At 34.2% G+C, this 15,667-nt stretch overlaps 1 protein-coding gene across 1 annotated transcript in view; it reads left to right on the top strand.

Annotated features, from left to right (window-relative positions):
- The window catches only part of gbe1b (glucan (1,4-alpha-), branching enzyme 1b), a 157,878-nt gene that overhangs the window by 108,655 nt on the left and 33,556 nt on the right, over positions 1-15,667 (top strand). The window contains exon 13 of the mRNA XM_039670539.2: positions 9,928-10,112. Coding sequence (XP_039526473.2) covers positions 9,928-10,112 — 185 coding nt within the window. The remainder of the gene's footprint in view (positions 1-9,927; positions 10,113-15,667) is intronic.

The raw sequence follows: 15,667 nt of genomic DNA, 5'->3' as shown, positions 1-15,667 counted from the left end.
TTGATAAAAACTAAAAACATTGAGTGAAAATATTGAGCTCATATAAATTTAACATCGTTCATGTTCAGAACACAAATCTCAATATCTTTTTAATGAAATCTGAGAGTTTTTTGTCAATCTTTTGACAGCTGTGCAACTACCATTTTCAAGCCCCAGAAAGTTAGTAAAGACATCATTAAAGTAATCCATGTGACTCCAATGGTTTAAAGTAAATTTTATGAAGCAGTGAGTTGTTTGTTAAAAAAAAAACATTATGTACAACTTTATTTATAGAATATTAATCTCTCTTTTTTGCGGCTTTCTCTGGCTTGAAAGTGGTAGTTGTGTAGCCTGTCAATGGAGGGACAGAAAACTCTCCGATTTCATTAAAAAGATATTGAGATTTGTGTTCTGAACATGAACGATGTTAAATTTATATGATCTCAATATTTTCACTCAATGTTTTTAGTTTTTATCAACTATCTCCCCGCGATTGACAGCATTTTCTGACATCGTTTCGGCTTTCTGTGTTTTCACTGTTATACGGTAGGGGGCGCCATTAGGCGTCTTCTGAAAAAGTGCCGAATCTCCTGACCAAAATACACGTGAAGAAGAAACAGAAAAAAAAACAAAAACAATTTTCTCTCAGATTTCATTAAAAAGATTTTGAGATTAAATAAGGGTAGGTGGGGCACATTTACCATTGTTCAGCGAATTTTCACAGACGAAATCATGTCATTTCAATATTGATTGCGTGAGATTTTCCTATCCATATTCCGCAACATTTGCAATTCAAGTTGGCCTTGCGGATTCATTCTCACGGTTTGAAAGTGGCTTCTATGTGAGCTGTGCTTTGTACATCACTTGACTATTGAAAAAAAATAGACAATTCACGCCGATAAGTTTTCAAATTCGTGTAACCGAGTGCAATGGTAATATATAGATCTAAGTTTTTGCCACATACTTAATACATTTCCCCTGTTCCTCCTAGACAGATTTGAAACCGAGGAGAAAACATAAAAGCGACAGACAACGTGTTTAAACCTGAAATACTGAGCGAGAGAGATAAAGGAATGAGCGTAATTGACTGTGAGCTTACGGTAGTCATGAAGTTAAAAGTCATTTCCTAAACAAATAACTGTTGGCCAGTTTTGATATTTGTCATGATAAAGGCCCCAGTAACTGTATTTCCATTATAGATGTATTTAGCGTTAAGAGTCGACTTGCTTTCAGCTCTAAATGTGTGTTATGTTTGTGTAAGATGGAAGGGGAGGATTAACTACTAAACTAATTGGTCTCTGAAAGCAGGGTTGCATGTGATTCAGCTATAGGTCATCAGGATTAATCCTGAATCACATTTTAAAAGGATCATCTCATCGAGCTCAGTGTTTGCGTATGCTAATGCCTGCGTGGCTTTCCAGACAACCTTGTTTCAAGGGCAGCTCTCGAATAGTGCTTTAAATTGAAAGACCAGCAGGCCTGAAGGACTGTCGTCTGTTTTGAATTTAAAAGGAAGTTGTCTCGTTTACTACAATATTTTTCTGTACTTAATTCCTAACACATTTAAACCTGAATATAAATACCTTAGTAACTAATTATGCACTGAAATCTGAAATATTTGGCAGAATTCTTATTATTATTTTTTTTGGAGGGCCTGAAATCATTGACCAGAACGGTGGCGTTTTTTTATTAGCGCTTCCCCAAAGGCATGACTGTCAACATGGTTAGAGCTTGACATTTGGGCCAAACCGAGCCAGTAGATTTGGCTCCGTCACACTTTAAAAAAACATTTTAGCTTTTATTGCTCTTTTAATGTCTGTTTAAGCAGCAGGTTTAACTAGACGTTTCCATCCAATGTTTTTTTTTAATCCAATATCCTAAAATTCGCATAAAAATAGGTGGATGGAAACATAGCTCATGTCTATTTTAAGCACCGAATGTGGATAAACTACACCAGATAAACGTCGACTGCATAGATTTCTCGTTTTTAATCAATCTTTATTTTGAGGAACCGCAATTTTTTGGTCTATGCTGTTTGACAGAACTTCACCAAACATCTTTTGTAGCATGTCTACCATCCAATACATCGACATAAGCTTTAGTGCTTGTTTCTTTTGATATGAATCATGTCTCATGTAATCACTCAATCTGTCCCAGCAAGCAATAGCCATCATTTCACAGTTTAGGTTAACTATAGACCTGATAGTCCAGCTATAAGTAACTTCTAGACAGAGTTTTTGCCAAAATTATTTGCGAAATGTATGATATTCCATCATGTAAGCAAAGCCAACAGAGATTACAAGGTGTTTGGTTTCACTTCTTTGGCGTGATGACTAGTCTATTCTTGGGATATGGTTAGACTTCTATTCAATTTGAACAGTAAGCCCAGATTTTGGCTTGTTTTAGCCTAGACGTCTGGGCTGTGTTTGGACTGCTATAAGACGTCTTTTAAATGCAAAATTGTTTGCTGGGGTGTTTCAACCGAGGAAAGACAGCAATAAATCAGCTTATAAACAATGTCACATATCATGTTGCTTTTACCTCAGGAAAGATATTCAATGACCAAAATAAAAATATGATAAGTATATGTAGGGCTGTGAAACGATTAATCGCGATTAATCGCATCCAAAATAAAAGTTTGTGTTTACATAATATATGTGTAGTGTGTGTAATTATTTTGTATATATAAATACACACACATGCATGTATATATTTAAGAAATATTTGCATGTATATACTATTTTTTTTTTATTCAAAATGTATATTATACAATAATATATTTAAATATTTTATATATTAAGAACACATTTTTCTTAAATATATACATGCATATGTGTGTATTTATATATACAAAATAATTATACACACTACACACATATATATATATATATATATATATATTATGTAAACACAGACTTTTATTTTGGATTATTTTGATTTCACAGCCCTAAATATATGCACTATATATATGTGTGTGTATATATATATATATATATATATATATATATATATATATATATATATATATATTTGACCTAACCTATTAGCAATGTCTTCCTTAATTAATGTGTGTTTGGATAAATTTGTTATAAAAACAACTTTATGTGCAATTTAAAAGTTTGCATACAAATTTGTAGGACATGCATTTGATTATATACTTGATTCATTAATGAATTGGTTATTACATAAATTAAACAAAAGAAAACTGATTTTGGTTTCCGTGTAATGTTTTTAAATTAGGCCACAACTAAACCTGAATATGAAGAGCTTATATAGTTTGATATAGTGTATAGATGAATTGGGACTGGGAAAAGTTGCAACTTGTGATGCTGAATTTAGTGTTATGTAAGCACACTTCACCATCTGTTTCTATTAAATCAGCTCCGAATTGAGCAGCTGTATAACTTTGACCACAGGGTGGTTTTTTTTTTCTTTTTTTTTTCCCAGCTCTGTATCCAACTTTTAATCAAACGCTGACTTTGAAGCACTTCACCATGACGAAGCAAACACTAAGCTTTGACTACACCTTTGTAACTGTATTACACACTCTTTTCCCTGGCATTGAATTTCTCTGTGTGTGTCAATTGGGAATCTCAGCTGCCAGCGTGAGGCCTGAACCACAATACACACTCCGACTCTGACGGGTTTGAGGCTTCAAGGTATCAGATGCTTTGAAGGGCCGCTGTTCACGTCTGACACCCTTTAGATGAGCTAATGTCACTTTCAAATTTCACTGTCGTGTCTATGGCTCAAGATCTCTTTTCTTTCTGCAAATTTGCAAAATACTCTGTCATGCTCGTTTGATTTCAGGAAATTCTGGACCGGGTAGCTAAAAGAAAATATCCTAGTCATGAGTCTCGGATGAGTGATAAATGGGTGAATCTTACACTCTAAAAAATGCTGGGTTATTTCAACCCAAATTTGGATCAATTATGGACAAACCCAGTAATTGGGTTAACATTTTAAATGACATTTTTTAACCCAAAATTTGGGTTTGTCCATATTTTACCCAAAATTGGGTTAAAACAACCCAGCATTTTTTAGAGTATATAAAGAAATGCTCAAGTCACAAGAGTAAAAAAATAACACTACCATTCAAAAGTTTGGGGTCAGTTATTTTATTTATTTATTACATTTTTATTTAAGGACGCGTTAAATTAATCTTTAATTAAAAGTGACAGTAAAGACATCTATAATGTTACAAAATATTTCAAATAAATGCTGTTTTTTTTAACTTTGTATTCATTAAAGAACCCTGAAAGAATTGATTAAAGTTTCCTCAAAAATATGTAGCAGCACTGTTTTCAGCATTGATAAAATAAGAAATGTTAAATCATCATATTGGGCTGATGTCTTAAGGATCATGGGACTCTAAAGACCAGAGTAATGATGTTGAAAATTCAGCTTTACATCAAAGAAATAATTACATTTTTTCAAATATGTTCAAATAGAAAACAGTTATTTTCAATTATAATAAAATTTGACAAAAACACTGTTTTTGCTTTAGTTTGATGCAGTCTTGGTGAGCATAAGAGACTTAAAATATCCAATTGAATTGTAAATGGTACATTATAAAATATGTCACAATTACAAGATATAATAACAATTACATTTTTTGTTTTGTTTTGCTCGAACATGGAAAACACTGATTTTAAAAAAAAGTATAATTTTGAAATATAAAAGCCCTATATTAAAGAACAGTTTTATAGCGATATTATTTTAAAAACATTTAATAACAATTCATTACATTATTCAATAATTAAAGCCATTTAAGCGCATTTTACCCGAAAATTCCCTTTAAAAAAAGTAAAAATAAATAAATAAATAATGCAATTCAGGAAAAAAAATCATGCTGTACATATATTTATATATGCATTTTTTTATTATTATTATTTTGTCACTGTTATTTTCTTTTATTACAAAAATAAGTTTCGTTTTGCATTATGGCTACTGATAGTTGGAGAAAGGGGGTGTAATTGTGTTTAATTGTCATATGTGACAACACATAAAAACACTTAATGATCAATTATTTTCATTTGTTGAAATATGATCTGGACATGTTTTTTTGACAGATTTTGTGTGATTTACCCATCATTAAGAGAAGGAACGTTTGGCTACAATAATGAAGGATGTTGAATAAACCTCTCTTACACATCTGCTGTGTGTTTCATGTTGTGCTGTATGTGTTTATTGAACTCCAGAATACAGACTGCATTCTTCAGATAAAGTTGACTTTCTGCTTTGTGAAGTTCGTGGAAGTTTGCAGACTTCCGTCATCATGCGTTTCTTTGGGGAGACTGGGAGAATATTTCACCTGCTGTGTTTGTTATTGTTCTAATTCCCTGCCTATTTTCCCATCTCCATTTTTTTCAGATTTAGAATTATAACTGCAGGGATTCGCCTGCATTCGTGATTATTAATACGGCTCTTACTACACAGGACTCAATAATGAGGTTTTTTTTTTTATCTTCTTCTTCTTCTTTTTCTGTTGGTCAGTGTTCTTATTGTTACCAATTTCGGTAATTGAAGTAGAAATAATTAAAAAAAAAACTATAACATAAAACCTAATGACAAACTGGCGACTAAATGAAATAAGTTTAAGTACTATTATTAATAAAACTAAAACTGAAATAAAAATAAATTAAGATGAATACTGCAAATAAAGAAATAAAAGCTAATTTAAAATATTTATAAATTCTATAATAGTATACTGTACATGTAGCACTAAATTAACAATTCTATGGAAACTCAAATATGAGAAGGGAGGAAAAATGATATCAATGTTTTTTCATTCCCCGAGACAAAGAACGCAAACCTTTTGTGAGCTAATGCAATGTTTCTCTGGGAAACGCAAACGTTTTGCAAGCAAATACAACGTTTTCTGGAGGAATGCAAAAACTTTGCGAGGGAACACAAAAGCATTGACATCATTTTTTTTGCATATTTTCATCATGTCCCTGTACAATGCTGCTTGTCTTTGTGACATTTTTACAAGCCCTAAAAAAATGAAAACCTGTAAATGGCAAAAAAAAAAAAAAAACATTTAAATAATTATATATAAAGTTGTAATATTTAATGTAAAATATTATTCTGCAACGTATTCAGCCATATTGCACGTTGCAGTTTCATAAGTAATACATTAGGAGTGAACCGCCTTTCTATATCTATTGGTTATTATCAGTGTTGGAAACAGTTGTGCAGAAAGGTGCAATATGTGAGGACAACTAGTGGTGGAAGTAGGTACTGCAGTCGAACTCAAAATATCAGAGATCGTCGTTTCTCCTGCCTCAGACTTGTCGCTCACACGGGTTGCCAGTTTGAGAACATGCAACATGCGCAATGGACAATGAAAATTGGCAAATAGGCAACGTGCAATATCACAGACCAAAACAACAAAAGTAAAATAACTGTCTGTAGAAGTGTTTAGAGAAACGAGACCCCAAACTTTTGAACGGTAGTGTATATTATCACAAAAGATTTAATAATGCAGTTCTTTTTTTTTTCTGTTTTTACTTTTTATTCATGAAAGAATCCTGAAAAATGTAATTCCAACACTGATAATAAATAAGCGTATTAGAATGGTTTCTGATCATGTGACACTGGAGACTGCTAAAAATTCAGCTTTGAAATTCAAATACAAACCCACATTTTTTAAAATTGTAATAATATTTCACAATATTTCAGTTTTTTCTGTGTTTTGGTCAAATAAATGCAGGCCTGATAAGCAAAAAGTGGCTACATAAACATTAAAAATAGTAATGTTTCCAAATATAGTTTTTAAATGGGATTATGACCCATGGAAGTTGCATCTATCCACCAAAATGGTTTAGCTTGCCAGATTGTTTAAGTGAACATCTTCACAGTACGTGCACTTCCTCCCTGTTTGCATATGCTTGGACATTTCTACTACAGCTACGTCATTTATTTCATTAGAAAGCACTGTCACTCCTTGTCCGTTCCACCTCGTCCAAGCATCCATTTTTATTTCCATCTTCTTGTCTCCTTCCTTCTTCGTCTGAATAAACAACTTACCTCATCACCATTGTTGTGACTCTGTTCTCTTGCTTGTCAAAGCGCCTCCTCGGAATTCAATTACCCAACTTTTGTTTTATGATGTTGTCTTGTCAGCTGATGACGGATTCATTATCTCATCACTCGGCTTGACAAGACTGTCACAACGCTCTCTTTGCCTCTTATTCCACTGCTCACGCTCCGCTTGTAAATATATTGGCTGGCTCTCTTCTCTCCAGTCCTGTCTGTGATGTCCACTGCCATCCTCATCTCTGAGATCATCGTGCCTTCAGAGTCCAGGAATTCACACAAACCCTGCTGTTGTGATCCTCACAAAAACTCTGTTGTTTTAGTTGAAGGCTAGTTAACATCACTGATATGACTGAATATTTATGCAGAATACGGTTGTCAGTTGTGTTTGTGTTGCTTAAGTACAGCTCTGATATCACACAGTTTTGGTTTAGGTTATTTTTTTGCTGTCAGTCAGTAATGTTAGGACTGTCAAGCTCTCCCAGGTTATGAAAAATGGCAGAGGAAAAAGAGTGAGACAAAACACAATCATTGTGTCAATCACAAACAACGGTGACTAAAATTTTGCTGCAAATATTTATAAACAAATATCACGTCAAAAATATATTTATTCATATAAATCCATGCCGTCTGAATGAATTATTCAGCATCTGAACCAGTTATTTATATTGTATGTCATCATTTAAATTTTAATAAAATTTTTACTAATAATGTGCTCTGGTTATTTTATTTTTTATTTTTTTATACACTTCAGGTTTATCTATTTAGATTTTAGTTTTCATTTTAGGTTTTTGTTTTTCATTTTAATATCTCTACAGTAATTTTAGTGCTTCAGTTTTAAACTTCTAACTTATTTCGGCAATTCCTAATTTTTGTTTAGTTTGAGTTTTTCCCATCTAATTTCAACTTTATTTCAATTGAAAAAAAAAATTTTTTTTGAGTTAAATGAAAAAAAAAGTTTTACATGAAGGTTTCCAAATATATAAAACAAATGAAATAATCCTTCAATTAAGCCACTAAAATAAAAATTAAATGTTCAAAAAGATTTTCAATAAAAATAGAATATAATATATTGTTGTGTAACATATTTTAAATGTATTATATAAAAACTAATTTTTGCCTGTAGTTTGCAGTTGACTAAAAGTTCATTTTGGACCCTAGAGATAGTTATATAAGATAATATAGGCCTATACTTACATGTAAATCTGGTGGGAAAAACTTGGCAATTTCTCATATTTTACAGTGCATTGAGACATAAAAAGTGGTACATCAAAAGGCAGGATTTTCTATTCCTGTTACTTAACCCTCAGACAAGGTCATTTTGTGTTTCATAATGCATTATTCAGTCATATCTTTTCGTCTCCTGGTTCATTATGCTTGTGTGTTTGTGGTGTTTCTCTCTGTTCTTTCAGCAATGTTATGAATAAAGGGTCTGCGAATTCATTTAGCATTCATTCGGTTGTTAGAAAATAAACTAAAAAACACCCGCTCTGGGAATAGGTCTTGAAGCAATGCACTTCCCTTGTCTTGGTTTGATAATGGCAGCGGGATTGAAGTGAACATTCACAGCAGGAGGTGCTTTGAGAGGGGAAAGGGACTTTCGGGGTGAAGACAGCTTACTTGCTTGGGCCTTGATTGGTGGTTATTTAGTGGCCTAAGTTTATTAAAAGAAAAGAATAAAAGCCCACCCCTAAATCTCCGAATCTCTGCAAGGCTTAATGCTTTTTTTTGTTTGTTTCCTTTTCTTTGTATTGTTGTAATGTCGGTAGTATATGTAAATTAAGAATGTTTAATCTCTTTCAGTGTTACCAGGACAGAGTAATTCACGTTTATTTGTCAGCAAAAGTCCGCCGGATGACACGAAACACACCATCCAGTGGACTTTTAACAGCTCTAAGGCTTTTATAAAAACTAGATAATACTAATGAGTATGTTTTATATCCCTTCCCACGGACAGTCCGATTGACAGAGGGTTATTAACTATTATCCCTACACTCTCAGAAAAAAAAGGTACAAAAGCTGTCACTGGGGCTGTACCTTTTCAAAAGGTACACTTTTGTACCAAAAGGCTGCATATTGATACCTTAGTGGTACATATTAGCACCTAAAATGTACATATTAGGACCTAAAATTGACATATTAGCTCCTGAAATGTACATATTATTACCTAAATGTACATATTAACACCTAAAATGTACATATTAGGACCTAAAATTGACACATTAGCTCCTGAAATGGACATATTATTACCTAAATGTACATATTAACACCTAAAATTTACATATTAGGACCTAAAATTGACATATTAGCTCCTGAAATTGATATATTATCACCTAAAATGTACATATTAGCACCTAAAATGTACATATTAGTACCTAAATGTACATATTAGGACCTAAAATGGGCATATTAGCTCCTGAAATGGACATATTAGCACCTAAAATGTACATATTAGTACCCAAAATGTACATATTAGTACCTAAGTGTACATATTAGCACCTAAAATGTACATATTAGCTCCTGAAATTTGCATATTAGGACCTAAAATGTACTTATTAGCTCCTGAAATGGACATATTAGCACCTAAAATGTACATATTAGTACCTAAAATGTACATATTAACACTTAAAATGTACATATTAGCACCTAAAATGGACAAAAGTTTACCTTTTGAAAAGGTACAGTCCCAGTGACAGCTTTTGTACCTTTTTTTTCTGAGAGTGTAAATGAATCTATTCGCAGTAGTCAAGTCAAGTGGATTTATTGTCTGTAGAAACAGTCACATTTACTACGAAGTCAAAATACTGCATTTGTATTGGACGCTCAAACCAACTGCTTTTGAAGCATTTTTCTTCAGTTGAACATGTATTTGTGTAAAACGATCTTCTCTGTTGTGTTTAATTGCAGGCAATGAGTTCGGCCATCCAGAATGGCTGGATTTTCCACGAGTCGGTAACAATGAGAGTTATCATTACGCCCGCCGGCAGTTCAACCTTCTTGATATGGCTGACCTGCGTTACAGTCAGCTCTACGCTTTCGACCGAGACATGAACCGCACGGAGGACAAGTACGGCTGGCTGGCTGCTCCCCCGGTGAGAGAAGATTTACCCATACAGTTATATACACCCAGTGCCAATAAATGCTGCTTACTGTTCTTCCTTTATCAGTCAAGCTCTGCGTGTAAAACCACAGATTGGCTTTCTTTTAGTCATCTTCCATGTTCTCAACCCGTCCTCTTTCTCTCGTTGTAACTCCCTTTATATGCAGAATAAACGCATATTTCTGTCACCAGAAAACCCGCCGTTCAGTCCCTAACCAGCCGTGCAATCTCATTACTCAGTTGCTTTTTAAACAAATACCCACCCTACCATATGGAAACTGTGTGTATTAGTCATAACCTGAGGAAAACAACTCCTGCAGGAGCATGAAGGAATGAATAGACTGATTTACTGCTGTCGGCCGCCGTGAAGGAGCGAAAGATGGAAGGTGGTGACAGCTTGCCTCAATACAATGCTCTGGGTAAATACAACAAACTCTATCGTCAGCATCCGAGCCATGAAGGATAGAAATAATTGTGACTTGTCGCTCTGTTCATAAAAATCATATCTCCCCTTTAATAGTTTTAGCTTTAAATACACTGGCGTCCTGCCCCATAGAGTTCAATTGTATGTTACTTTTACTTGTGGTTTTGTCAGTCGAACCGACATCGAGATGATAATGCAGATTGAAGGGAATTGGCAGACTGTGTAAATGATTCACTGTAGATGATTCACTTCCTCCTGTGATCTGTAGCTCATTTTACACCTGCCTCACCTTGTCTGTGTCTTACTTTGACCTTGCCGCATTGTTTTATAGATGAGGACTGTGAGCATGTTTGAAAGAATAGGAAAGAATTATTCTTTTTTTCAAAGCTCAAGTCAGATTTGACTTTCTGTGCTGCAAAAATACATTTAAATCATAGAAAATTGCTCAATAAAGCAATCAATAAAAAGCAATTTAATAGAATATGGTATCATTAATTTATCACCCTCATGAAAACCGTATCATTTTGGATGCGGAATGACAAGGAAACTGTCATGTCACATGAAAGCCTGGGGGGAAAAAATGATCTCCACACAATTTTGCACGTTTCATTGTGTTATCACAAATAAAACAATTGACTTCAAGCACAACGATTTGCAGCGTCGGAAAATGAATTGTTACTTATATTACGAAATATTTACGGTCTTTGCAGAGAGGATGTGTCTCGTCCACCTGCCAAGCTGATGTTCACTATTGTAATAAATATGAACAATTTGCATGCTTAAGGTTTTCGCATTGTAGGAATATAAAGGGAGACTTTAGATATAAAAACGGTGTTGTTATGTTTAGCCTACTAGGGAATACCAATATGGCGATGCGGTGGCTTAACTTTTTCTGACGTCAAGAGTATTACAGTTCTATACGTAGATCAGTCAAAATTGCGGCCAGTGAAATTGCCGAATGGCTCGTAACTTTGGAAATCGACTAGCCACATTAACATTAAAAAGTTAATGTCTAGCCCTGTGTGTGTGTGTGTGTGTGTGTGTATATATGAAGAGTTCAGATGCAAAAGCCTCTAAATGCCATTTGAAATTTTCTTCTTTAATGATGATTTATGTCAAGCTTGTATATTTAAGTTCAGTGATTTCACTTAAATGGCAATGGTAATTACCTATTAATTGTTATTTAAGTGAAATTACTGGACTTGAATATACAAGTTTGATAAAAATTCATCATTAAAGAAGAAAATTTCAAATGGCATTTAGAGGCTTTTGCATCTGAACTCTTCATATATATATATATATATATATATATATATTAGGGCTGGGCAAAGATTAATCGCGATTATTCGCATCCAAAATAAAAGTTTGTGTTTACATAATATATGTGTGTCTACTGTGTATATTTATTTAGTATATACAAATTCACACATGTGCATGTATATATTTAAGAAAAATGTGTTATTAATATATAAAATATTAATATTTATATTTAATATAAATTATCTATCTAAATATATATATATATATATATACACTATATTCATGCAAATATTTCTTAAATATATACATGCATGTGTGTGTATTATTTATATATAATCGCGATTAATCTTTGCCCAGCTCTAATATACATATATATATATATATATATATATATATATACACACACACACACACACACTGCTCAAAAAAATAAAGGGAACACTAAAATAACACATCATAGATCTGAATGATTTGAATGAATGATCTGTCTTGTTTTTACTTTTTAAGTGTTGTTTAAGTGTTCCCTTTATTTTTTTGAGCAGTATATATATATATATATATATATATATATATATATCCAATTGGAATTGAAACAATGGACTTGAATCTTGTTCAGATCATATGGTACTGTAGTTCATCATATTGATAATGTGATCTCAGTTCTATTTAAAAATATTCTCCTTCTTTTGTTTTCTGAAAAGAAGCATTCCTGGAAGACTCTAATGAGAGGCCTTTAGAAAAAAATGAGCTGATCTTTGAGCACATCTCGGGTGTCTGACGTTTGTAATTGCTGTGTATCATGTCTTTTGTAAGGTACATAATCGACAGTAAAAACATTGGCTCCCACTCAGATACCCAACTCTTTCTCCACAGCTCTGACAGAGTGGTAACAAAGTATCGCTCCAGTGAGAGGAGCGGATGTGTGCGTGAACTGAATTCTTAATTCCTTCCTCTGTTTCTTAGATTCAACTTCACTATGCTTGGCTCTCCATGGGGGCCACAGCACTGGTCCACACTGAGCAGAGCTGCTGCTAATGCAGTCTGTGGATGGACCCTGGGGTGGGATAGAGTCGGACTCTGGAACACCTTTTTTAATAATTAAAAAAAATGAATAATAATTAATATATTCATAATTAATAAATAAATAAATACTGTTCTTTTGAACTTATATTAGGCAAAGAAAAATAACAGCATCACGGTTTATACAAAAATATTAAGCAGCACAACTGTTTTCAACATTGATAATTAGAATTATTACTATCAAATCAGCGTATTACAATGATTTCTGAAGGGTCATGTGATACTGATCCTGAAAATTCTGCCTTCCGTCACTGGAATAAATTAAAATATATTAAAATAGAAAACAGTTCACTTAGTTATTATTAATTAAATATATTGTGTTGATCATGAAATATATTTAAATATATAATATTAGGAACTAAGTTTGTCTGACGACAGTCATCTGATCAAATCTCACTCAGACCCACAAATTGTGCGAGAAGAATGCATTACGAAACTAGCCTAATAAGATACGTATTTAAAATCATTGCAGCATTCACCATGCTGCTTTATTATCTCCATAATATTATAGTTTATAAACTTGATCTCTAGCAGAAATCACAACAACTGTATCAAGAATTTTCACTATATCCTCCTGCCCTGCAGGGAACTTCACTTGAAAAGCCGGTTTCATGAGCCACCCGCTAATTTGAAACGGTTTCTCAGCAGGCTTCTAAAGACTAAAGCTGTGATTTTGAGGCAAGCACTGTTTACGTGCCGCTCAAATCTTACAAAACGCCCCACTGTGCAGCAAACAGGGCCGCTGTTCAGTTACTCCTCTCAACTCCTGCTTTCTGTCTGTGTGTGCTGAGGGCCAGTCATACAATATTTACTGTACGTCCACTACTGCACACAGCAGGTCATATACAATATGTCAAGTCAAATTCTCTTGTTCTGTGTTTTTTTTATATATTTTTTTATGGTTTTGTTTACATCATTTTTTGTATTTTAGAGTCAGCATGAAATTTTAAAGTGAGTGAAATACACTATCAACTAGCAGAATACTACAAGCATAATCGTTTCATGTAGTGATGAGGCATGCAGCTATTAGGCCACGTTTTGGTTTGTAGCCTCACCAAACATTACTAAACCATAGTAGATCACATTTATGTACTTAGAGCAGGTGTTCTCGATTCAAGTGAGCCCAAAAACAACATAATACAACACATAGATCTCGAGAACTCTATGTAGTCCTCATAGAGTAGGATTGCATGCTGCTTTACTGAAGCTATACGTAATCCGAGATCTGACCCCGTCGCGGTGATGATGATGCGTCTTTAGACAACATCTGGAAGGTCAACGAATAGAAACTGGATCTCAAGAATGGTGGGTGGGTATAATGGGTTTAGGGACTAAAAACAATCGGGATTGGTTTGCACTTGGATTAGATTGATCACTCAGATTGACAGCTCTTGTATTTACAATTCGCCATATAATAGAAGCACACAACTGGAATATCACATGCAAGTAGTTCTTTATGTTCATGTATTTTGAGTGATTATTCTCAAGTGTGCCGAATTTCTCTTCTTTCCCACAAAAAAACTATTTTGTCTCTCATTTGGGATGAGAGAAATGGGATATAAGGACTAAAACCTAGAGTACTTCTGTTAAGTTAAAGAAGTTTAACTGTACTTTAAAGGAAATGTACTGTTCTAAAAAAAATATTTAATAGAAAATATATTTTACAAAATAAATTTTACTTAATTTTACTTGTCGCAACTCTGAGTTTCTAACTCGTAATTAACTAGTAATTCAGACTTTATTTCTCGCAATCGCGAGTTTATTTCTCACAGTTTCGACTTTTTGAGTTTTGACTGAACTCGTTTTTTTTTTTCCTATTCTGTGGTGGAAACAAGTTGTTCGAAACTAGTCGTCTGTAAAACAAGTCGCGTTGCCAAACCTTCAGACTGACGGCAACATTTATTGACCAAAAGCCACCCTAACGTTCATCTGAATGGCATCTAAAACAACCAGTGACAGTTCGTTTTGTTGACAGGCGTGGAAATGTAAAGTCAATGTTTCTGCAACAACAAACCGGCATGTAAAACTCTTGAACGTTTTTTTATACTGTTTATGCCGTGAATTTCACGTATTTCATATGCTTTTGAAAATCCAGCGTTTAGTTGATCATGATAAGCACTTATTGTCACAGTTGTAAACACAACGGATTTCTTCTTCCATGAGGGGGCTTGGCTTCATGACGACTTTGTTTCCATGCAGAACGTTGAAGAACATGAAACGCTCATCTCCCGGAATTCCTGTAGAATTCATCCAATCAAATAATGACTTAAGCTCCTTTCACGCAGAGATTCCGGTAAATACACGGATAATGTGACCCGGGATTGGTCCCGGGATTGTTTGATTTCGGTTCATTCACACTGCCAGTGATTTGCCGGGATCTTTGAGTGCGTTCACACACAACCTGTAAATATCCCGGAAAGACACATGACGTCAGGATGAGACGTGTAACTTGCGCGTCGAAAACATGTACACACGCGTCGCATACCGTTCCACAAAGCTGGTGAACGATCTCAGTTTCAGCACGGATAGAAAGAAGCTCCTGCTCTGTGCTTCATTCCAGTTTGCAGACATTTGTTCATCCTTTCTTTGTTGATGACGAACTCAAACTTTCTTCTAAGAGCAACGGAGTCACGCGATGGCACGAGCGTCATCACTATTACCCCTTTTCCACCCAAAAAGAACTGGTTCGGAACTGGTTCAAAGTTGGTTCGGAGTTGGTTCAACTTGCGAACCCGTTCAGAACCTGTTTGTTTTGCCACTGACTAGAGCGCCCAGGGAACGAC

This window comes from Pimephales promelas, chromosome 16 (genome assembly GCF_988280905.1).
Source record: "Pimephales promelas chromosome 16, fPimPro1.hap1.1, whole genome shotgun sequence".
Lineage (NCBI taxonomy): Eukaryota > Metazoa > Chordata > Actinopteri > Cypriniformes > Leuciscidae > Pimephales > Pimephales promelas.
Note: the sequence above shows the minus strand (reverse complement) of the source record. Positions and strands in the feature narration are given on the sequence as shown.